The 25,076-nt window shown below is 45.9% G+C and overlaps 2 protein-coding genes across 2 annotated transcripts in view; one reads left to right on the plus strand and one right to left on the minus strand.

Annotated features, from left to right (window-relative positions):
* The window catches only part of CDK17 (cyclin dependent kinase 17), a 143,211-nt gene extending 122,417 nt beyond the window's left edge, over nt 1–20,794 (plus strand). The window contains exons 11-17 of the mRNA XM_044678329.1: nt 4,941–5,061; nt 6,913–7,010; nt 9,938–10,043; nt 11,142–11,184; nt 17,144–17,234; nt 18,439–18,516; nt 19,061–20,794. Coding sequence (XP_044534264.1) covers nt 4,941–5,061; nt 6,913–7,010; nt 9,938–10,043; nt 11,142–11,184; nt 17,144–17,234; nt 18,439–18,516; nt 19,061–19,098 — 575 coding nt within the window. The 3' untranslated portion in view covers nt 19,099–20,794. The remainder of the gene's footprint in view (nt 1–4,940; nt 5,062–6,912; nt 7,011–9,937; nt 10,044–11,141; nt 11,185–17,143; nt 17,235–18,438; nt 18,517–19,060) is intronic.
* Nucleotides 20,795–23,980: 3,186 nt separating this feature from the next.
* The window catches only part of ELK3 (ETS transcription factor ELK3), a 93,069-nt gene continuing 91,973 nt past the window's right edge, over nt 23,981–25,076 (minus strand). The window contains exon 5 of the mRNA XM_044677265.1: nt 23,981–24,737. Within this exon, the coding sequence (XP_044533200.1) occupies nt 24,639–24,737 (99 nt within the window). The 3' untranslated portion in view covers nt 23,981–24,638. The remainder of the gene's footprint in view (nt 24,738–25,076) is intronic.

Below are 25,076 nucleotides of genomic sequence, written 5' to 3' on the forward strand. Positions count from 1 at the left end.
TGTGGGCATTCACTAATTTGATAAGCTTGTGAGGTAGCAGTCTTAGAGTTTTTCTTTAGTTGTACTTATCAGACTTAACAGCTGATTAACTGGTCAGATTCACCGTGAATAAAGAGGAGAGCTAAGTCTTCTTTGTAGCCGTCCCTTGGTCATTTGAAAGGTATAGCTGATTTCTTATTTTCTTCTGTAAAAAGGAAATGGAGCATACATGATTCAAACAACAAAGAACAATTCATGCTATTTAGATCTGCCTGCCTAGACTATGGACCTTTTTTATTTTCAGGCATTATTAAAATTAAATAAACTTAACTTATTTTTATTTCTTGATCCCCATCTTCTCCACACACACGCACGCACGCTACTTCCATTGTTCCAGGTTCCCCAACCAAAAATTGATTAGAAGGATTTGGAGAGGAACGAAAGCAGACAGCGAGGACCACCAAACCTTTTTGAAAGGATATTGTTGGGAGAATGTTGTTTTCAGCATCCTCTTTCCAAAGTGGTATCTCCTGTCTCCAGGCCAGCCTAGAAAATCCCTTATGAAGCCAGGCCTCAGTATGTCAGAGAGGCTTCCCCTCTCCCTTTACATAAAGATCTAAAACAGTCTTGCTTGTCTCAAAGGCCCCCAGCAAAGACTGGCTGTCTTCTCATGGGCATAATTTAGCCCTTTTACTTCTGGAGAAAAGGGGAATGGGAAGGAGATACTGACTCCTTCCTATCCTTTGAGGCTTTTTTTCTGTGATGTAGCTTGTCATATGTAGGCCATTGTGTTAAGTAAAGCTTTTCCTTCAATGCCTTGCATGGACGTGTCGTAGGCACTCAGTGTTTACTGAATTGAAAAATTCTAGGCAGTCCGGCATACTAATTGACACTCAGGTATTGCATTTATGGATAAAAATATTTCTTTCCTAAGTAAACTTTGGAGAAGTTGAAATGGGTTACCAGGGAAAATTGCTTATAATCCTAGTAATTCATTATGAGAAGTTATCAATGTGCACATGTACATATAAAGACACACATACATACACTCTTTATACACACACACACACACACACACACACACACTCTCAGTAAGATCTCAGATTTCCAGCTGTTTGCAATTTACCTATTCTTCCTGGATCAAGTTGAAAAACTGTTCAGAATCTTCTCATGTCTTCCCTAACTCAGTAGCTTTCATCTGAAGTATTTAGAAATTGCGTGAATAACACTACCAAAATCATGTAAAAATTAACTTAGATTTAGGAGAGAGTCTGACATTTTGACTTCCATTGATCCTACTAGCACCTGTATCACAGTTCCCATTAGGAACCAGGAAGGAAGAGTTTGAATGGAACACCTTGCTCCTACCTGCCCATTTCACACACACACTCAAGCCTTCCTCAGCAGTGGGAGAATGTGTAGATTTTAGCATCTGAACTCTTGTCCTTCAGACTCCTGTCTGACTAAGCAGCCAGAATCAAAAATCATTTAAAAATCTCTCCATTTTGTCCATTTGAATTGCCAGTGTTAGGCCTTCTTCACAGGACCCAACTGTATCAATTCATTTAAAGAAGCAGTGGAGTTATCTCTGCCTTGCTTGGTCCACAACTTAAACAAGTGATTGTTCTTCCTTCTCCTACTTGTTTTTAGCCACTGAAATTCTCATCACAGGACATGAATGAGGCTTATACCAAGGCCAGATATGAGAAGTGTTTTTGTATATAAGCACTTTTTAAGTGTCTTTGCCCTTTTTTCACCTTACACAATTTAATTTAAAGTCAGAAAAGCCTCTAATTTGTGATTTCATGGTCCTTTGATAGCCCTTTAAAAAAAAACACCCCTCTTCTCCTGCTTTCTCTTTTTTTAAAACTAAGTAATGATAAAATTTTATTCCTCTACCAGTTATGCTATACTTTCATGGTTTCCACAAAGATACTAAGTGGTTCACACAATATTCTTTTGTCTTCTCTACCCACAGTACATTTTTAAAATTTTATTTTCCATTTTTATTTTCAGTTGCAAATTCTCTTCCTTTCCCACTCATTGAAAAGGCAAGAAATATGCCCATTATACATATGAAGTCATGTAAAACATTTCCACATTATCCTTGTTGAAAAACAGAGAAGGAAGAAAAATAAAGGAAAGCGAGAGGTGTGTTGTGTGTGTGTGTGTGTGTGTAGAATCCCTATTTGGAGGTGGACAACATTTTTCATCCTCAACAGTACCTTAGGGGTTGTGATGGGTCATTCTGTTGATCAGAGTTGCTTAGTCTTTTGCAGTTGATCAGTCATCCTTGACAATGTTGCTATTATAGTGTATAATAGTCTCCTGGTTTGGCTGACTTCACTTTTGCATCATTTCAAAGAAGTCTTCCCAGGTTTCTCTGAAAGCATCCCACTTGTCATTTCTTATAGCCTAAGAGTATTCCTTTACTCTCGTGCATCAAACTTTGTTCAGCCATTCCCCAATTGATGGACATCCCTCAATTTTCAGTTCTTTGCCATCCCTAGAAAGAGCTGTTGTCACCATTTCTGAATAGATGAATCCTTTCCTTTTTCTTGAATGCCCTCTGTTTTTGCACATCAGCTGCTTTTTCCAGGAAGATTTGATTCTCTTCAATTTGAAGCTTTACTTTATAAGTAAAGTTCATTTTATGTTCTTTATTGTGAGTTGTTAAAACAGTTTTCTTGTCTAAATTTTTTTCTTTCACGTGTTCTTGATTTATTTTTATTTATTCATGCCAAGAGAAATACTGGAGGCATGTCATCTCTCCGTCTGTTCAGCTCTATTCTCTCCCTTGTGCTTAGTCCCCTATTGCTAGCTGAATATCAGACACTTCAAACCAGAGCTTCTGGAGAGATCCAGGCTCACCGTTTTATTTCTATTCCCTACAACCCCCTCCGCTTCCAGATTGACCTATTTTGTCAACTCACCATTCTTCAGTCCTCCCTGACTTGCTACTGCCCCTGCCTGAGCAAGCAGGTGCCTTTTCTCTGCTCCCCGCAAAGTTGGCCAGCTGCCTCCTTCTCGGCCTTCCTCTCACCATTGCAGCGGCCTCCACACTGCTGCCAAAGGGTCTCTCCTGATGGGCAGATCTGGCCATGTCTGCCTCCTGCTCACATGAACTCCACTGGCTCCCTCATGCCTCTAGGCTAGAGCCTGGGGAGCTGCCTCCTTCAGGCCCTGCGGTCCAGCCAGGCTGCTCCTGCCCCGGGCCTGGAAGGCCTTCATTCCTCCTCCTGACACGCAGCTCCGAGATGGGGCGCTGATGGGGGCAGTCCCCGGACCCCCAGTATCTTGTGGTGCCCTCTGTCCCTGCAAACCGTATTGGTAATTCATCTCTCTCGGTTTGTTCTTCATAACATGACACGGACGCCCTATGTCAGCTCCCCTCCAGGGGCCTCTCAGCCTGTGGCCGCTGCTGTCCTGGAAGTGGCCAGCTGAAGCAGCCAAGGAGCTCCCCAGGCAGAAGATGGAGCGCCCGCTCCCCGCCCGCCCTGCCACGGTACAGTGCAGGCAGACATCAGAATGTAAATAGCGACTGTTTCTAGATCCCAGAGCTCGGTGCAGGGCCCGGCACCCAGCAGAGCCCCATCCACGGAAGAACTGCACGGGGATCTGCCGGAGCCCCCTCATTGCTGGCGGATCTTCCAGGAGCACGGCTGCTCTGCTTTTCTTTCTCTCGGGAGTCTGCAGTGGCTCCCCCTATTTCCCTAATAAAGCCAGAATTGGTTGTCCTTTGCCAGCGATCTCCAGCCAGTCTCTCTTGCCACATCCTCCCAGCACGGTCTGTGCGCCGGTCAAATGAGCGCCCTCTGCCGGGGTCCCCACATCAGCACCGCGTGCTGGATCTTGGGGACGCGCTCTCCCCGGCCCGGCCTTCCTTCTCCCGAAGGCCCGCAGCTCCTGGCCCCTCCGGCCCATCAGAGCCTCCCCGCACAGGCACGGGGCTGCGAGCCCACGGCCGGGCGCCGAGTCCAGGTGGGCTCTTCCCTGGGGTGGGAGTATGTGCACTAGCAGAGCCGTCGTAAAGAGAGAGGGAGGAGGTCCGAGGGGAAGAGAGGGCGCTCGGAGAGGTGTGGCTCTGGCCCTCCGCTGTCATCCTTTGACGTTTCATTTCCCTTGAACAGAAAACAGTGATTCCTGCAAACTCATTCAGTAATCGGCGAACATTTCACTAAAATCCCCTTCTCCTCACGTCTTTCCTTTGCCTCGGGAGTTTGGTTTAGGATGATGCTTCGACGGAAACATTGAAGCTTGTATAAAAAGTGTGTTCAATTTGTTTGTGAGACAGAAGAGGAAAAGGGAGATGACTTGCAAAGAGATTAAGAAGCAATAATTGGGGGCATCTTGAGAGACTCAGTGGATTGAGAGCCAGGCCTCAGATGCTCCCTAGTTGTGTGACCCTGGACAATTGACCCCCATTGTCTAGCCCTTACCACTCTTGTGCCTTGGAGCCAATATACAGTATTCATTCTAAGATGGAAGGTGAGGGTAAGGAAAGGAAAGGAAAGGAAAGGAAAGGAAAGGAAAGGAAAGGAAAGGAAAGGAAAGGAAAGGAAAGGAAAGGAAAGGAAAGGAAAAAGGAAAGGAAAAGGGAAAGGAAAAGGGAAAGGAAAAGGGAAAGGAAAAAAGGAAAGGAAAGGAAACACATCAAATCTAGGTGTCCCTATTTGTTGTTTTTAGGGTGTAATAATAATCCCATCCAGGAAGTAATTTTGAAGTGGACACTTAATGGGGGGCACTTCAAAACAATTAGAATCGTCATTTAGATGTGGAAGGGAGGAGTTGGCATTTTTCAACTTCTTTGTCTAGGAGATTCTGGCAAGTTTTTAGTAGGTACAAAGAAGTGATCAAAAGAAGCTCCTTTTTGAAACTTGGGCTGCGAGGTAGGAATTGGGGGGAGTGGGGCAGGGATCATCAGTTCTATATCTCATAAATGTTTTATTTTTCCTGTAAAGGACTAGCAAGAGCGAAGTCAGTTCCCACAAAGACCTACTCCAATGAAGTCGTCACGCTTTGGTACCGGCCGCCTGATGTGCTCTTGGGCTCCTCCGAGTACTCAACGCAAATCGACATGTGGTGAGTGTGTGGGCACCGTGGATTTCCTTGGCCCAGGCATCCCTCTCCCCTCACCCCCTTTGCCAGGTTCCACTCTAATTATCTTGTTCCCTTACCAGTGATTTCCAAAGTGGGCACCACCGCTCCCTGGTGGGTGCTGCAGCGATCCAGGTGGGCAGTGATGGCCACGGGTGCATTTATCTTTCCTATTAATTGCTATTAAAATTTTTAAAAATTAATTTCCAGGGGGCTAAGTAATATTTTTTCTGGAAAGGGGTTGGTAGGCCAAAAAAGTTTGGGAACCATTGCCTTATACTGTTCTTATCTGTGATTTCTCAGTAACCCTCCACAGAAGACTTGACCCATGTGTCAACTATCTTCTGACCCAGTTCCTTTAGCATGTTGTTGCTACAGGGGTGCCAGCTTCTCCACAAGAGAGACAGTGTGGTTTAATGGAGAGAGGACCAGCCTCAGAGTCAGAAAGACTTAGTTCTAACCTCGCTTGAGTGCCCCTAAGCAAGTCACTTGACATCAGAGCCTGTTTCCTCGGCCATAAAATGGGCGGAATGACCCCTAACTTCATGAATCTTGTGAAGATCCAGTGACAGTCCATGAAAAGTATTTGGCCAACCTTAAAGTGTGCTCTTACATGGCCAACTCACCTTCTTCAGACATAGCCACCAGACTGCCTCATGCCTCGTTTGACATGCTGCTTGTCGGTAGTGGCAGCCTATTTAGAAATACAGTATATTCTGCCTTATCTTAGCAGACCAGCCTCTCCGAATCGAGTCCGTTCTCAAGTGATCGTCTGTGGTCAAGACCCAGCAGATACTGCCCTCTGCTGATATATGCAGCCTTTGACATCTCTCACCTCCACATTCGGGTAGAATCCGAATGATCATTTTGGGGGAAATTATATGTGGTTTCCTTATTATTTTGTTAATGAAATGAAAGACAGTTCCATTTATTTGGCATGCCTCTACTCCAAACTCCTCCTTCGGAGTTCAGCTTCTGAGGCTTCTTTCTTTCTTTCTTGGCTCCACTCGCTTCCCTTTGAAAAGATCTCTTGCTTTCCTGCCACAGTGCATTTGCCTATGACAATCCCATGTGGTATGCTTCACGCTCTCTATAATCATCTGCCCATTCCCGTGTCTCCCTCAGCACCATGAGGCTTCCTGAATGAGCCAGCCTCGAGGGATTTCTCCTTCCTCAAAGCTTCTCTAAAATTCTTTGTCTGCAGTATTCAGTGAATGAAATAAATGAGTCCTCTGGTTTTTAAACTCTTTTATCTTGCTGTTCAAACGGTTATTTGAAATCATATCATTATTTGGCTGTTCGTTTTTAGTCGAATGTTAATTTCTTTAAGGTAGAGTCCCTACCTTTTTGTCTCCTGTTATGAGGGACGGCTTTCTTGGATAAGGAGGGATGAAGAGGAAAATAAGGGTGCTGTAAAAACAAACTAGAGCAAGACAGCCTGGTCATGGGGACAAGGTACACACAAGATACACAAGATAATCACTTCTAAGAAAAATATTAAGCAAAACAAATTCATCAGGTGAAAATCCTTGGGGTCAGAATACTGTGACATGCAGAGTCAAGTGTTTGGAAAGGAAAAGCATTCCAGAGCAAGGATAGAGAAGGCTGCTTTAGTAGGTTAGTGGAGGGGAATGATATGTCCAAAGGCACGAAGGAAGGAATGCAAGCAAGTGAGCAAAATGCCCAATAGGCAAGTGTGACCAGAGCTGAGAAATTTGGTCAGGAGATAAATATAAAAATTCCCAGAAAGTTATTTGAAAGCAAAGACTATGTGTGGTGCTTTTCCTTGTGTCAATTGATTTCTCTTTCTTTTTTTCTCCATTGCACACTATAAAGGGGTGTTGGCTGCATATTTTTTGAAATGGCATCGGGAAGACCCCTTTTTCCAGGTTCTACTGTGGAGGATGAATTGCACCTCATCTTTCGACTTCTCGGTAAGGGTCGTTTTCCTCTCTGCACCTGTGTATTGCCTACCTAGAGCATAGCCGCTTTGAAAAGGTTGGCTGAGTGCATTCTTAAAGTTGTTGTTCTGTCTTGTTTTGACATCATCTTCATTTCCCATGTCTCCTTCTCCCAGAGAGAGAAGCATCTCCTATAATGATTTGGTTCAGGAAATATTTATTAACCATCTACTGGGTACCAGTATGGAGGTTCAAAGGGAGCTCAAAGGTAGTAATCTGATCTTGGAGAACATCGCTAAATTGTGAATCCTCTACAGAATTGCTAATATGTGCTCTTCCAGCCTTTGCTTAAATCTTTTCATTGATGAAGAACTCAGTAGCTACCAGAGCAGAACTTTTCATTTGAGAGCAGCTCTTAGGCTCAAGAAAGTTTTCTTTAGTATTAAATTGAAATCCATCTCACTTAACATCACTCCACTGGGCCTTAGTTTTGGCCTGGAATCAAAGCCAAGTGTCTGGTGGGGCACGTGGCAACCCTTCAAATATTGGAACCTACCTGATCTCCTCTTCTCCAGACTTGGCATCCTTAATCCATCAAATTGTCGTCATATGATTTGGTTTTGAATTCCTGCACCACCTTGGTTGCCTTTCTCTAGACACATTCCAGCTCATGTTCTATAATGTGAACCCAATCTAATTCAGGAGATGGGCTTTGAGATTTGTTTGTGCTTGAAAAATTAATCCCTCTCAGTGGAGGGAGAAGACAGGAGAGGAAGGAAGAGAGCACTTGAGCCTTATTTTCATCAGAATTGGCTCAGTGGGGAAAGAATATACACAATTGATTGGGTATACAAATCTGTCTTACCCTTGTCATATTCAAACTCTGGGAGTTGAGAGTCACACCTTGATTGACAGGTGAAGACGGACATCGGAATGTTCCCAGAGGCCATGAGGACAGGAGGAAAGGCAGTTGGCCAGAAAGGATATAAATACCCTGGCAGCCCCCTGACAGGGACTCTTGGACCCCTTGTCTTTTGGGACCTTGGCTGAGCCTTGCCTAAACTCTTGCCTTGCACATTTGTGGGTCTGACTGTGCATCCTCGGATTCTCTCTGATTCCCTAGATATTTAGGCACCTAAACCATCTCTAGATATTTAGGTACCCTGGGCCCAGGGGGATCTGGGAAGTGGGTAGGAGAAGAAGAAGAAGAGGGTGGTGAAGGGTGGAATTTCCCAAAGGCTGTAGCAAACAACTAGCAGTAAGAAGCTGAGAGAGATATCATCAATATTTGCATCATCCAGACAGTCTGCTTACTCTGGTTTGGCTGTAGCCAGGCTGAGCCAGAGGAGGTGAAGAACAAGCCAGCATTACTGAACAGCCTACAGTCCTGAGGGATTATTGCCATAGAGTTAGTGATAGGGTCACCTATTCCCAACCCATTCCTGATCATTCCTTTCCCTTGTTAAATAACATAGATAAAGTGATTAAGTACCTTCCTGGAGTAGTTATTCCATCACCACTCTGGGGAGGGAGCAACACAATACCAATAATCAATCAACCCCAGGTGGGACCTGAAAGGGTTACCCATCCATAGACCTTTAGGGATCCTGCCTGGGCACTGTTATAAAGAAGGGCAGTTATTGTATCATCCAGCTGGGTGGCAGGACTCGGGGGTCCCTGCACCAGCCATTAGGGAACCAAACCAAAGCTTCCTTAGATCAATATCTCAGATCACTACTACTAATAACCAGCCTAATAGTGGTAGTATCCAGACTGCCCCCTTTTCTTTTATAACACCCTCTAGGAGGGTTAAGTGGGTAAGAGAAAAGGGGTGGGACTAATAGAAAAAAGGGTAAATTGCGGGATGTGGTGGTCAGAACTAAATGGGGAAAAATAAGACGAAGAGTAATATTCAGTAATCATAATGGTGTCCCAAATTTTTACAAGTCTCACTAATAAGGGCCTCATTTTTCAAATACGTAAATGAGTCCGATATAAGAATACAAGTCATTCTTTAATCGATAAATGGTCAAGCTTTCTATAGTCACATATAAAAAATGCTCCAAATCACTATTTATTAGAGGAATGCAAATTAAAAAAAAACTCGAGATACTACCCCACTCCAATCAGATTGGCTACTGTGACAGAAAAGGAAAATGACAAAATTTGGAGGGAACTGTGGGAAAATTGAGACACTTTTGCACTGTTGGGGGAGTTGTGACCTGATTCAGCCATTCTGGAGAGCAATTTGGACCTATGCCCAGATAACAGCACATACCCTTTGACTCTTACTAGGTTTGTATCCCAAAGAGATAAACAAAAATGGGAAGGACGTATATGTACAAAAATATCTCAAGCAGCTCTTTATAGGGGCAAAGATTTAGAAAGTGAAGGATGCCTATCAGCTGAGGCCCGGCTGAGTTAATTATAGTATATGATTGTAATGGAATACTATTGAGCTATAAAGAAATAATGAGTAGGGGAGCTCAGAAAAACCCAGAAAGACTTACATGAACTGAAGCAGAATGAAATGACCAGAACCAGAACAGTATACACTGTGGCAGGAATACTGTACAGTGAACAATTGTGAAAAGTTGCTTTTCTCAGCAATACACTGATACAAAAAAATCCCAAAGGACTCATGATTAAAAAAAAAGTGCCATCTGCTTTCAGAAAAAGAATTGGGGGAATCTGAATCCAGACCCAAGCCAACTTTTTTCATTTATTTGATAATTTTTTGTTTGAGTTTCTTTCCATAAAAGAATTATTATGAAAAATTTGATTCACATAATTGCACATATAAAATCTGTGGGATTGTTTACCATCTCATTCGGGTAACTGTAGGGAATTAGCAGATTTGAACCCAGAACCTCCCCTCTCTCGGCCTGGTGCTCTATGACTCATTTCTAATGACTTATTTCTAATGGTATTAACTGTGTATGTATTCTTTCAAAACCCAGGAACGCCGTCTCAAGAGACTTGGCCAGGTGTTTCTTCAAATGATGACTTCAAGAACTACAACTTTCCTAAATATAAACCACAGCCTCTAATCAATCATGCACCCAGGTAAAGATTGTATGATTTTTGTGATTCTTAAAAATGCTCCCCGTAGTGCTAGGAAAAGCCTATAAAATTACCCTGATGCATGGGAGCATTAGTGCAGAATTGCCCGCTCACACAAAAAGCACATTTTAGAGGCCACGCATGGGAGCCACTTATAGAATACTTCATTTTTGCATGAAGATGAGAGCAAACGGCCCGGCTGCCTCCCTCAGAAGCTCACCCCGCTGCCTCTGCGGCTGGCCTCGTCCCTCCCATCCGTGCCGTCTTACCTTGGGGAGTCCTGCTCGAGCCCAGGCGGCTTGCCATCGACTTCCCACCGAGCCCATCCCCTGGGCCATCGCGGGCCTCCGCGGGCCTCCGCGGGCCTCCGCGGGCCTCGGTCTCCCTCCGTGCCCTTTCCTCTTCTGGCCCTGCGGCCCGGCCCCCAGGGCTGCGTGCCTCACGCCGCTTCTCTAGCAGAAGTTATTGTTGGAAAGGCGTTTGCCGCTGTCCAGCCACAGACCCAGAGCGCCGCTCGGAGAATACCGAGGCTCAAAGGGGGGAGTGGTGGCAGCAGGAAGCTCGACGGCCTCCCTTCTCGTGCCTCTCTGAGCCTTCAGATATGGCCTTCGCCGATGCCCAGTGCGACCCTCCGTCCCTAAGCGGCCGGACAGTGTTGCTTTGTAGCCCCCCAGAGACAAGCCTCGGAGCTCAGGCTCTCCTGGGGCAGCCCCGGGGAACTGTACTTGTCACTGGAGGAGGGCCGAGCCACGGGCCGTGCAGGATGTGTCGCCCCTGATAGGCCTGTCGCTGCCCCCTCCTCTCGGGCCTGGCTTGCCACTGGTTTCCTTCTCTGGGATCGGCCTAGCGCACACGAGGGATTGGCTTTCCCGGCATGGAGCTGCCTTTTCAGACCATCCCTTGTGGATCGGCATCGACCCCTTGAGTGGGCCACATCGCGTTCGCTTCTCAGAGGGCTCACAGTGGGGCTGAGAGGAGGCCGCCCAAACAGGCACCACAAGGGGGCACTGTCAGGCACCAGGTGGGCACAGTGCAACATGGGGCTCTTGAAATTTTTGGCAAAAAGGCAAAACTTAAGCATTTGTTTGTTGTTGTTTCTAGGCTAGACTCTGAAGGAATTGAATTGATAACAAGATTTCTTCAGGTAAGTCGTACGTTTTATTTTAACTGTTAAAATGTCAAATGAGGGGGCAGCTGGCTGGCTCAGAGGATGGATAGTCAGGCCTAGAGACAGGAGGACCTGAGTTCCAATCTGGCCTCAGACACTTCCTAGCTGTGTGACCCTGGGCAAGTCACTTCACCCTCATTGCCTACCCTTACTGCTCTGCCTTGGAACCAATACATAGTAGTGATTGTAAGACAGAAGGTGAGGGTTTAAAAAATAATTTAAAAAAAAAAGTAAAAAAGAAGCAGCATACAGTTTTGGGGCATTGGGCAGTCTAGGAACGCAGCAATAAATAGTCGCCCTTTTCACCCAGAGCTAAGCTCCAGAGAGCCCTGGAGAGAAGGCCTGCAGAGCCCAGGCTGCCCAGAAAACTTGTCATGAGTCTGACTCTCTGATCGTATTCTTTCCAAGAAGCAACCAGTTTAAGACTTATTTTGGAATTCCTTATTGAGCGGATTACGGAACACGTTCTTTCTTTCTTCCCAACATCTAAGAAAATGTGAGGTTTCTCTTTAGAGGTTCCCCACGATGACCGTCTCCATTCTTTTGTGGGAGAGGGGCGCTCGCGGTCCCCCTCCCCCGTCCCCCTGAATCTTAGCACGCCCAGCTCTGTCTCGGGATAGCTTTCCCTTACTTAGAACACAAGCACACAGACAGACAGAAGCCCTTCATGAACACCTCTGGGCTGCTGAATAAAGTCTTTGTTGGGGCCTTGTGGCTTCCTCTGGTTGGGCTTCAGGCCACATCCGCAGCCTTATCTCCTTTGACTTCAGCCCAGCACAAACTGTTCCTTCCCAGGCCTCCCTGTGCTCTATGTGCAGGCCCTGCCTTCCCTCCTGCCTTCCCTCCGGCCTTCCTTAGGCCTTCCTTAGGCCTTCCTTCCTGCCTTCCCTCCGGCCTTCCCTCTGGCCTTCCTTAGGCCTGCCCGCTCTCCAGGGGGAGGGAGCTGCTTCGCCTCTCTCCCAGTACCTGGAAGGCCCCCATGGCAGCCATCCAGAATGACTTCTTATGAATGCCTCTGACAGAGAGGATGTCGTCTAGCCTACAGAGCGCTGCAGTGGGGGTCAGGGAGGCCTGCGTTCGAATCCCTCCTCTTCTCCCCCCGCCCGCCCGGGGCATTCTATCTCTAAATCTCGGATCCTCTAACAACTTGGACTTCTTCCTCCATGACGCTGGACTTGGACTTGCTCCCCGACCGCCACCCCAGAATTGGCTCCCTTCCGAGGCCTTTTCAGAAGAGGATGGGGGGTGTTGGAAATCTTCAGGAAGTCATTTTGATTGAGGAGGTTCTGTGGGGAACCGCATGTTGCCGACCTGAATTCTAGCCCTGGCTCGGCAGCCTCGGGATCTGGGAATCGGAGGGGACCTTCGGATCATCTCACCCAAACTCCTCTTTACAAGAAAGGCCTAAGGAGGTGTTGCTTCTTCCTGGGGTCCAGAGTCCCAAATGGCAGTAGGATTTGAACTCTGGTCCTTTGACCACAGATCCATCGATGCCCTTCTGATCTATCAAGGACAAAGCTCAAGCCTCCCCAGCAGCGCAGCCACACTAGCTCAGCCGGAATCTCATGGCCAGGGTTCCCGTTTCCATTCCCTTTTCCCCTTTGGCAGAATGAGGCTCAGTTGTACTGTGTAACGTGTTGACCTCATGGAGCTAATTCCCATGATCATAAATAGCATCAGAAAGAAGATTCAGACCGCAGACCTGCTCAGGTGCCTTGCCCTGAGGTTGAAAGTGCTTCATGGCTCTGTCACAGCACATTCTCTCACGTAAATAACGGTTACTGTCTTTATGGCAGATCATCAAGTGGGATCTGGCCTCAGACACTTCCGAGCTCTGGGACCCGGGCGGCCTACTTAATCCCAGGCACCTCGCCCTTGCCTTTCTGTTTTAGAATTGATAGCAAGACATAAGGTAAAGATTGTTTTTTTTTTTTAAAGAAAAAGAAATGAAATGCTCAGTTGTACATAGGATAAATAAACCATAAGCAGAAAATGGGGGAGATTAGCCTACCCTTTGGTTGCCAGCCAGGATCAGTGTAGTGTAAAAGAGTAAAATTATTATTGGACTGAATATTTAATAGGGTGGTCGCCAAGAATTTAACTAATTAATTCCAAATGATTTTTTAGAAATTTATTTATAAAATAGAGGGAAAGAGTGAAAATAGAGAAATGAAGAAGAGGGTAGAGTAAGAGATCTAGCTTAAGGAGCTAGACTATGTGCTCAAGCCCTGGCTTACTCCGGCAGGGCTCCAGTACCCCCAGCTGGAGAGCCTAAGGGTCATTTAACAAGATTTTTAGCCAAGAGGCCTCCTCCAGATGAGGGGCCCCTCCGGAGGTGAGTACCTCCAGGAAAAAGCCAAGGAAGGGAGTCAGCCCACGTGGTAGTTCTAAGGAGAAATAGAAAGCAGTCCAAAGTCCTCAGCCAGAGCTCCTCCAAGGTCCAATTCAGGGGAAAAAAAAGACCTTTTCACAGGAGGCTCTTGCAATTATAAAGACCATTCCTTTTGTCACTTCCTGTGCTTTCCTCCCACTTTACGTGTACCAATTACAGCTAAAGTTTTGTTTAGGACTACCCAAGGGGCAGTCAGTTGATTCTGATTCATCACCCACTTTCATACACATGGATCTCAGACTTCTCCCACTTGAGGACAAGTGGTGTATGTGCACTTTTGATGATTAAATCTAAAAATGGGCAGGGTAGAGTTAATCCCATCTTCAGAGTAACTTTGACCCCTCTTATTTTGCCTTACACCAGTCAGGGGTTGGCAACCTTTTTGGCCGTGAGAGCCATAAATGCCACATTTTTTAAAATGTAATTTCATGAGAGCCGTACAGTGCTCACAGTGCAGCTCCTGTAACAGTGCCTGAAAAAAAATGGACTTTATGGCTCCTGCAGAAGGAGCCATATCTGGCCCTCAAAAGAGCCAGGTATGGCTCGAGAGCCACACGTTGCCGACCCCTGCCCTAAACCTTCACCCCCTACATCATCACATCCTGAACCTTAGAGGTAGCCCAAGAATTAGGGTAAAGATTTGTAGGGCTCACCATTTCCCCCATGGTTATGTAGCTGATTTTCCCCTGGATGAAATGACACATTTAGCCCTGTATACAAGTTTACAGAACTGGGAAACAATATTGATTTCTTACAATATGCATAATAACAAAATTGTCCTCCACATAAATATTTCTAGTGACTCCCTCACAGCCTCACTCTCCAGAATTCAGCAAAGAAGTGAGACAGCTCTGCCATTCCCTGATGCCCTTAGAGTTTACTGTGTTAGGGCCAGATTCACAGGCAATGAGGAGAGAAAGGCCAGAGAGAGAAGCCTGGCTTCAAGTATACAAGTAACAAGTGACTGCCTTTGGGTGGTCATTTAATGTAGAAGGCCCAGCCATCCTGAGGGCAGGGTCAGCTGAGACCAGGAGAGGCCAGGTTCAGAGGCATGGCCCAAGGCAAGCACAAGGGAACATGCAGAGAATGAAGGAGAAGCCAAGAGAGCCCCTCGCTGCCCTCGGAGGTTTTGTCACAGGGCCCCGGGGTGGAAAGAACTGTCTGGCATGATTGCTGAGCCTCCACCAGTGACGCGGGACAGTTGGTGGTAAGTGGTGGTCAGGCCACCAGACTCGTCATGTGTAAGAAATAAAATGGATATAAAAGGATAGATTTAAAGATATTAGGGTATTAAAAGATTTCTTGGTAGCCATTAGAAAAACAAAGGCAGGGGCCAGTCTCAAAGACAAGCCCTGTTACCTCCTCTCTCCATCCTGGCTCCGTCACAAATCACCAAAGAGAAGGAGGGACGAGTTACAGCCAACTATAAAACAACGTGACCGCGTCAATGGCGAGGCGCAGGGGAGATTAAAGGGGGTTGGGGGAAAACTAAGGACTTAAGGGAGGTGAAGTCCAAGGTTCAAAATCTCCATTTATACACATGCCCATGTCCTGATTGCGAGGCAAGTCTGCACACTGACAGGCCAACAAGCTCAGCTCCAGTGCCTGCCCAAACGTCAGCATGTTTTGTGAAAGGGAAGGTTTCTGAGAACTTGGAAAGGGAAGCAGTGATCACCGAGAGCCGGCATGGCGGCTTCCGCGCGAGGCCAGGACAGACTCGCTCCATTCCTTCTTTGATAAGCCAGATAGGTCAGAAGAACTCTATAGACAGACGCCTAAAATTCAGCAAATCCTTTCCCCAAGTCCCTTCTGAACAGAACAGCACGGTAAGAGGGAGCGGGAGGATCTGAAGAGCGGACGAATGGGCCGTGGGAAGGCCTTGGGTGAAGTGCCCCCGAGCCCCCGCCCCGTCCTCGAGTTGTAATCCGTCATTTGTAGAGACGCACGCGGCATGCCGGCAAACTGCAGATGGTGGGAAGCTTAAGGGAGGGTCAGTGAATACATTGTGGCCGACTCTTAGTCCGTGCCAGACACGGGGCTGAGCATCGGGATACAGAGAGAGGCAACAAGCGGTCCTGCTCTCACGGAGCTCACAGCTAGAGAGGAAAGGCGAGCAGCCGCCAGAAAAGGCTGTGTACTTCTTGGGAGTGTCCATCCACCCATCTGCTAACGTGGGGGTCATCTCAGAAGGACGCTAAAGGCTGGGACTTGAGACGCGAAGAAAGCCGCAGAAGGAGCTGGAGATGAGGGAGAGCCTGGGGGACAGCCGGCGAGGATGCTCGGTGTTCAGAAGGAGCGTGCGGAGCCGAGGAGCAGCCAGTGCCGGGGAGCCGAGCAAGCTGACTGGACAGGGGCTTGGCACGGTCAGAACCGCGCTGTAGGACAATCACTGGCTGCTGAGGGGCAGCTCGGAGCGGGAGAGGGCTTGAGGCAAGAAGACCAACTAAGAGATTCTTCCCCTAGTCCTGGCGGGAAGGGACGTGGGCCACTGGGAGGAGAGACTTGTGTCAGAGATGGTGTCCAGATAGACGGTGATGGGCCTTGGCGGCGGCTCGGACAGTGGGGAGCCCGGGTGCTGGGAGGGTGCCGGTGCCCTCAGCGCTGGCAGGAAGAGGGGATTCGGAGGAAAAATAATTCCGTTTTAGACATTGCGAGTTTGGGACGCCTATAGGACAGCCAGCTTCCAGGGCCTCAGAGGCAGCTGGAGATGGGGGGAGAGAGACTGTGGGGAAGAGGGACGGCTGAGATTAGTCCGGGATGGAGCCACAGAAGGGAGGGCAGTGATGGGGCCACAGTGCAGGCTCCGGATGCTTGGAGGCCTGCGGGAGAGGGAGGAATGACATGGGATGGCTGGGCCACCTCTGCATGTGATTTATCTGGAAAACTCACTTTGTGTCTAACATTGTATCTCCCCCTCCCCCAGTAAGCTAAGCTGCATCCATGTAACAGTTCCAATGAGTTTGTCATCAATAGCCATGGACCATCTTTTGTCTGTCTGTCTGTCTGCCTCTCTCCCTCCCTTCCTCCCTCCCCCTTCCCCTCCCCTATGCAAATTTACCTCCTGGGCTGTGTCAGGTTCTCTGATTGTGGCTTTCAAATTGAGAGTCAGGCCTCAGCCTCAGCCTCTGCTGCCCAGCCACACTACCCTGCCGGGAACTTGCCTAGGAAATTCAGATAACAGAGGCACCAGGGACTTGATGTTTGGGAGAGTGCAATGTAGTATTTCTTTTAATCTTTTGTGTTTATGGAAGAAAGGTGAACCAGAATCAGCTCATTCTTCTGTCATCTTAAGACCCATAAAAAGACTTAAATTATATTTTAGATAACATTCATTTTTAGAAAACAACTTTTCTTCTCTCTCAGTTTGAAGTAGAACCTACATTTATGAATAAGCCTGATGCCTGATGTATCCATAAATAGTCATCACATAAAATAGCCAAGAGTAGAGAAATAGAAACCCTAAATGCAGTCTGTTTTCTTTTTTCTATTAGAATAACTCCAGAAAAAAATTGATGAAATGATCCTTTTGGTTTTTTTTCACAGTATGAGTCAAAGAAAAGAGTTTCCGCAGAGGAAGCCATGAAACATGCATACTTTCGAAGTCTGGGAACAAGAATACATGCTTTACCTGAAAGTAAGAGGAATTCTCAAGTGTGTTTTCATAAGTTTTCTCCTTCAAACCTAAGAGCCTTGTCTTTTCCATAATTGGTTCAGAATTCCAAAAGGGGATAGTCTAAATCTTTTCTTCCTTTGTGCCCTGAGCACCTTATTTTAGTGTGTAAAAGTGAATGAAAACAAGTAGGAATAAGCCATTAACTCTCTAACAAAACGGACATGTGCCTTTTATAGTAAAAGATGTGTGATCATTAACCTAAGTATAGCTGTTATCAGGCAGTTTGGTTGTAAAACAAAGTTCAGCATTTTAAAACCCCAAAAGATTTCTTTTCAGAAATAGATTTTTCTCTTAATGTGTTAGATTTTGACTTCTTTGGCATTAACTTTTTATCCTTGATATTAAAATGTCATTATGGTTACTTTCAGTAAGATAAGTAGCACTTCCTAAGGGCTTCAAAGGAGACTCCATTAAATTTATTCACATCCCCTTCTCCTCCTTCCCCCAACACTTTAATTCTAAAATGGAAGTGGGATGGTAGAGAATTGTCCCGACATTCAGGCACTAGGCTACCTGCTTCCAATAGCCATTCATTTTTGAGTTCTATCGCCACTTATCAAAAAAAGGAAGTTGACTTCCCCATCCTGACATAGCAATCGGTGGTAAAAGTATTTGGAATCCAGCTCTCCTGCCATTTTTTCATTTCTTTCAATAAGATGTTCTGAGTAAATAATGCTTCTCTCAGAAAGGGCCGTAAGGCAGATGAATTGTACCGTGCCTGAGAAATGATGTTGCTTTATGTTTGGGACTCTCGTATTTAATCCCTCGAGAAGGACAGTTGTGGTAGCTCTCCTGCCCTCTTTATCTCTCTATGAAGTTGAAGTTACGTTGGGGGCCCTCTTGATGAAAAAGAGTAGTGACTAGTTCTGTGGTCATCACTAGACAGTTCTGCTGCTCCTAAATTCCTTTAATTTACCCCAGGCCTGTTGTGGCAAAAGCCAAAAATACCTTGTGCTTAGAGAGGTGGGTGTCAGCAGGAGAAGCCCTTGTGGTAAAGCGTTTGTCTAGATTTTCTACGTGTCTTGGAATTGGGCACAGGGTGCCGAGTACACACTAGGATCCAGACACTGGGACAATTCTTGTTTAATAGTTTCATCATTTTAATTTAAGATTGTGACGGCTGATGTTTCACCTTTATATCTGAATATTTTCCTCCTTATTCTAGGTGTCTCAATATTCAGTTTGAAAGAAATTCAGTTGCAAAAGGACCCTGGTTTTCGAAATTCTTCTTATCCAGAGACAGGTGTGTTTGTAATAAACCATTTCACGTGTCGATCTTGAATTTCTGAGTGGAAACAAGCTTTTTGTTTATAAATTGGTTAGTAATTTTATTAATGTGAAACTCAGTGTCCTGTGCATACCACAATGGTATACTTTTAGAACCGCACGTAACTCGCTTTTCTATAAGACGTGGGCAGCTCAGTGTATCTTCAGAGAGAAATCAGACTCGGTCAAGTCCGGGAGCCTGAAAGCTACCGATGACGCAAAGACCTTTTCCGAGTGCCCTGGCTCGATCCTTGACCGCACCCTGCCCGGCACCCGAAGCGGAAGATGTACCCTGTGCTTACCTAGCCTTCAGCTTCATCACTTGGAAGCCTAGAAGCTGTAGACTGACCCCGGCCCCAAATGGGTTCATTTAAAACAAAACAAAACAATAAACCATCCAGTCGCCCTGACCACCGGGTCTTAGATTTTGCTGGTGGGAACATGATGTGGCCTCGGGTCACCAGATGTGTGGGGTGAACTCTGAACTCTGAACTGCCTCACCAAATGACTTTATATTTTAGGACACGGGAAGAACAGAAGACAGAGCATGCTCTTTTAAGTTCGCTAGCAGGATTTCAAGCTCAGCCCCAGCCTCCCTTACCAATCAAGGACTCAGATCTGAAGGCCATTCTTTGTTTTGGTGGACTTGGAATCTCCGTGTGTCTACGCTGTCCTCTTCCCAGTGGAGTCTTTTTATTTCCAACCTGCAGATTATGTTTTTATATTTGTTGTCACAGTGTGACAATTTCTTGTACAGTCGGTTTTAAGGTCTCCTCTGCCACGAGAGCCAGTCGGTTACAGCTGTGGCTGTAGCCGGAGCTGCCATTTTTGTGCAGGACTGAGAAACACAGTGCATTATTTATTGCGGAATCATTGCTGCTAAGTAACTACTGTCTGTCTATTTAACACAACAGTTGAATGCCTGAAGAAGTTGCAATGGCTTTATGATATGTGAATGCATCTGTTTCTCCTCATAAACTGTTTGACTGCTGCAGTCTGTTTGTTTGTTTGTCTGTCTGTTATTTTTTATTAAACTGCAATGTTTCCTGGAATGTAAACTTAGCTTTGCTCATCCTACCATGGGCGAACCATTCGATGCTCCCAAGTCCATGAGACAGTTTCTTATTTAACATTGGCGATGAGCACGTTATGTTTAGCAAAGCTACGTGTTGCCCAAGTTGACTCAAGCCAGTGAATACCGGCCCCCCCCGGCCCCCGACCCGAGGGAGAGAAGGAGGGGAGGAAGGATCGAGCCCCGTGGACTCTCTTTGTCCGTCAGCTCCCTCTTAGCAACGTCTCGTGCTCCCGACCTTCCTTTATGTTGTGTTTTAGTCCGCTGAGGACTGGCTCACACACGTCCATTCAGCCCGCCCTCTTGTCCTGTTATTCTTCTGAAACAGTTTTCTTTGGGGAGAAGCAGGATGATTTTCTCTGTTGGAGAACAGCTTTCATTTCCTGCCTCCCCCCCACCTCCCCGTGCTAGTCACTTGGAATCAGCTGGAAGCTGTGATAGGTATGTGACGTGAGCCATGACTAACGACATGCTTTTCCCACCATGAGAACTTGGAGGCTGTCCACAGCTCGTCGCCATTCTCTGTCCCCCGGAGATGATGGGCGTCTGGCTCTGCCTGGGCATCTCGCTGAGCGCCAGAAATGCACCCGGTGGATGATGGGAACCGTGGTTTTTAAGCATTTGTGTTCACCTTTAACAATGATTTGTGTCGTGCATCTTACAGACTGTAAATCTTTATTGGGATCTTTTGAAATGGTCGTGTAAATCTCTGGCTGGTATATCATGAAAATAGTCATAGATGACTTCAATTTTTTCCTGACATTCACTGTAAAACATTCAGGGGTCCTACCATTTCTGTTCAGGAAATCTTGTAGTTTATTGTTATTTAACAGTATTAAGTGAATTTTTGTATATTTCCTTTTAACTTTATTTGTGAATAATGATTGTGGCATGTTGGGGGGGATGTTTTATTAATAGTTCATGATACTGGTAAATTTAATTATTTGAGTTTTTTTTTTTTTTTATTTTCTGGAAGAAACAGATTCATGTATACTGGTGAATATTGGACCACTACTGCTTTCCAGCATTTGTAAACTGGTTTTACGTTAAATCCTGTAGACCTAACAAACTGCTGTTATTTCTAACTGACAAACACGTATTAATATTGTACTTTTGAAAGTATAAATATTATGTGGAATTCCTTGGTTTTGTTTTGAAGTTTATAATAACAAAATCTCCATGTTGTTAAAATATGGTTTTGTCAAATTGTGATTCTTCTACAGAAGAGGGACCAATGGGCAGTCACCCACCCCCAACCCCAACCCCCGCTCCTCCTTGGGTTCCTTAGGTCTTACAGTCCTGATACCTCTGGAGGGATCTGGAGGAGGGCCATGAGGGCCTTTCCTTCTGCCCGTTCTCTGGCTGTGGCGGCCGTGCAGGGGCCAGTTTTCATCTCCTGTGCATCAGTGGGATAGAGGTTCTGTGCATTGGGTGGCGGGTGGGTCACCACCTTCACCTGCCTCAATTCATCCCCAAAGCCTGAGTTTCTCCCAAGAGAGTGGAAAAAATATTTCCAGAAATTGCCATCCAAACTCTGTTGTGGGATGGGGATGCCCGGAAGGGCTTTGTTGTTACTGTACCGGGCTGCTCTGGGGTCCCCGGCCAACATTTTGAGGGAAGGATCTTGAACCTCTGGCCTAGAGTTCCTGTCAGAAACTTCCCTTTCATGGAAAACCAGCACGGTTCTCAGAGGTAAGAAAGAAAACATTTTTTTCTACCTTTTTGGTAACCTACTTTTTTAGACAATTTAAGAATGCCTATATGAGTGAAAATGGGGGAGGGGGTGGGGGTGGGATGTGGGTGGCAGATTCTGAATTATTGGTGCAGAGTCACAAGGAAATGCAAACTCACCTCATTGGCACCATTGTCTCTTTTTTGCTTTGCAGATCCCCTTGTCTCATAGTTAATTCATGGCAAATATTTTGGGGGTGGGTCTCAGATGGAATATTTCAACTCAGTCATATCCCTGTATTGTGGGCAGCTGAGAAATATATAGTCCCAAAAAAAAATGTGGGAGATCATGGAAAAACTTTCCTCCCTGCAGACTCAAACGTATGACACTTCTAATAAAAAAAATTATGCCAAATTTACCTCAAAAGAACTGACCTTGGGGCAGCTAGGTAGGCCAGTGGATAGAGCTCCAGGCCTGGGGTGGGAACACCTTGATACAAATCTCACCTAGGCCACTTCCTAGCTGTGTGATCCTGGGCAAGTCACTTCATTCTGGGTGCTTAGCCTTTGTCACTCCTCTGTCTTAGGGTTTCAAAAAACAAAAACTGGCCTTCTGACTTCTCGCTTGTCTCTGCCTGCCACAGAATACGTGGCACAAAGTCAGACTGGAGTTAACAAGCGTCTTCTTCCAAGGAGATGGCTTCTCTGATCCTAACTGGTTTCCCCCGTGTGGAAGAGCAAAACCAGAGGGGGTCCAGCGCATGCCAGCTGGGGCTGCTCTCACCCCCAGCCCTCCTCAGAGCAGTCCCACAGATCAAGGCAGTCTAACCCCCCTCTGCTGACAAAGCAGTTAGTATTAAATGCTGGTACAAGTTTTAAAAAAAAACATTGTTTTATTGAACAAAAAAATGTAACAGTAAAAATGATACATACATAAATGCAAGTGAATGAGGATGCCTGTACGGAATCCAGCATCGAGGTTATGGTCGCGGGGAGCTGAAGAGCTATTTACTGGGGGGAGGGGGGTATTAAATGCTTTTTCAAGTCTCATCTTCTGGCTAGAGGGGGACAATGTCCGTGTGGAGAATAGAGTGGGGCAGGCCAATGACAACTTGTCTCCCATGCCTCCAGCTAGCATTCATTTCGCTCCATTAGGGACGGTAGTTTTCCATCTTGAACCACTCACTATAGGTTTGCTTGCTTGATGTAGGAGACAATGGGGGGGGGGGGAATGTTCTCGGATCAGATTCCACCCCCTGGTAAGAATTGGGGGAACTTGGGTGTTGGAGTGATTGCTTCTCCTAACTGTGTGATTTTAGAGTGTTCAAGCCAGGTTTCTCGTTGCCACTCGAGCAATCGCAAGGATTCCACCATCTCACTTTTTCCACCAGAGGATCACTGGAAAGGGACACGATGGCATATTGGAAAAAGTAATAAGCTGGGAATCAGATCTTGACTTGGTGACATCTTTGGGACTTTGGAGAAGTCACCCAATCTCCTTGGGCCTTTGTGATTCCATTTTTAAGAGAAGAAGTAAATGGAATCTCAGAGGCTCCTTTCAGCTCTAAAACTGCCTGTGACCACCAGTCCCTTGGGCTGTATTCCCTTTCTGGTCAGTTATGTACTTTTGGGGGGGGGGGAATGAGAGATGGGTATAAGCTACCAAGACTAACTGGACTACTTTAAGTAGTCATAGTGTGTATATTTGATTTTTTTCCCTACTAACATAATTGCTATTCATAGAATCAAGTTTCTTTGTTCTTTTCCAAATGATCCAAAAATCTGGAATCGCTGAGCATTTGAAAAAATAGAATCGAAATGTTTGACTTAGAAAATATCTAAGTATATTTGGAAGAATTGTACGTATAGGCTAATATTTATTGTTGTCCCATCGTAGTGCATTTAATGGATGGTCCAGACCAATTAGCTACATAGTAATGGTTCCAGATTGTTTTCATGACCAGTAAAGTAATTAAGGATTGTAATTAACCCAATCTTGAATTCACCAGTACCAGACACTTTTCCTGGGGTCTTTCTTCCATCCTCTATCAGGATGCCTGTAATCTGGGCAAAAAACAAACCAACCAGAAATACAGTTAGAAGGAAGGCTGGCTCTCACTTAGCTTTGTCCCTCAGGACACATTTTCCTAATCACTATTCTAAATTGCAAATGCACATCGACTATATAGCTTGTTCCAAATTACTTGAAAACAGTTCGATTGAGCTCCACAAGCACAGTGCTTTCAGAAAACCATCTGAACTCATATTGGGTTTCCTTCACCTTGACCATAAATGTAAGACACACCAAGTAAGTAGAGCATTCTGCCCAAATTTCCAAAGCTGAGAACCCCCTTTAAGGGGAGCCCCTTTCAAAACACTAGGTTTTAAATATTCTACCTACAATCCTAAGGGTTCTGCGGAACACTGAACACATAGCGACACAGTAAATGTAGTCAGATGAGTCATTCTCTATGGAAAATGGAAGCTCCAGTCATCCTAGATCACTAAGAGACCATGTAATGACGGGGAGCAATCCAACACAGGCCCCAGGGCTATGGAGACAGGGTCCCCCTCGGCGGCTTCTACGGCCTCCAGTCTCTGTTTGCAAAGAATCCAGAAGGGTCTGGCAGCAGCTAGAACTTTGGTCTTTTGAAATGATGCTTCGAATATGCCCTCAGAACATTTCAATCTATAAATATTCATTGTCTATATATGGCTTGGTTTATTCTTTAAAAAAAAAAAAACAACTCATTACTTTGGACAGTCGACTTACTGTTATCTTTCAGTTCAGAAATTATAAGGCAATTTTGTATACAATTTGAAAGCACAAAGTAAAAGTTATATGAATGTGCCTTCACATTGCCTCCTTGTGAGAAATAATGCAACACATTTTTGTCTCAACCATTTTCTCATAATACTAGAAAATATAGAAATCATTTACATAACATTAAACATTATGCAAAGGAAGGCACAGCCGGTTATAGTGTACATAAGCACGGTGCGGAATTAGGGGGGCGGGGAGGGGGGAAGCTTCACATCCTTATTAGATACAATGAAATCCATTAAGAAAAGTCTTCACTGTCAACAGTGTTCAACACTCGAGAGCTAAGAGAATATAAAAATGTGAAAAAATTATTTAATGCAAACCAGGTTTTTATATATACTTGCACATATATATAAAAAGCTGTTGATAAAAAGGCTAAAGTAACAAACTAGACTATCCAGGGAGTGGAAAGTGCAAACCGTAGTAACAGGGTTTCACAATGTCCTTGTCGCGGCGCAGCAGAACTAGCGTAGCCCATCGCCGTCGCGGTGGAGTTCTTAGATCAGTTCATGAGTTCTCCATGGCGGGAGCATCAGGATTTCTGAGCACTTGAGGAAAGCAGTCCTGGGGAAGAGGCTCTGTCCAGCCCGGGAATGGGCACGGGTATGTGACCGTTGAGCAGAGTTGGGAACTAGACAAGGGGAAGAAAAAGCACGAGGTCACCATCACCAGCCCGCGAGGAGGACCGACCCACCCAACGGGGCTTCTAAACACGGAGAGATCGGCGCTTCTAAAGGTTAGGATCCATAATGACTGAGACTGGCCGTCGGCTCTCCAGAGAGTGCCGATGTTGGAGACGAAGGAGAACCGCGTCCTCGTCCTGCGGCACGGCAAGGGCTCCTCTCTCCTCAGGAAAGGGCAGGGAGCCACTGCGGGGATGTCGCTGGATGAACACGCACAAGACTTGTCTGTGGGCCAGCTCAGACACCATGGGCAAAGCTTGAGGACTAAACGGCTGCCACAGTCCATC

Source organism: Gracilinanus agilis, chromosome 5 (genome assembly GCF_016433145.1).
Source record: "Gracilinanus agilis isolate LMUSP501 chromosome 5, AgileGrace, whole genome shotgun sequence".
Lineage (NCBI taxonomy): Eukaryota > Metazoa > Chordata > Mammalia > Didelphimorphia > Didelphidae > Gracilinanus > Gracilinanus agilis.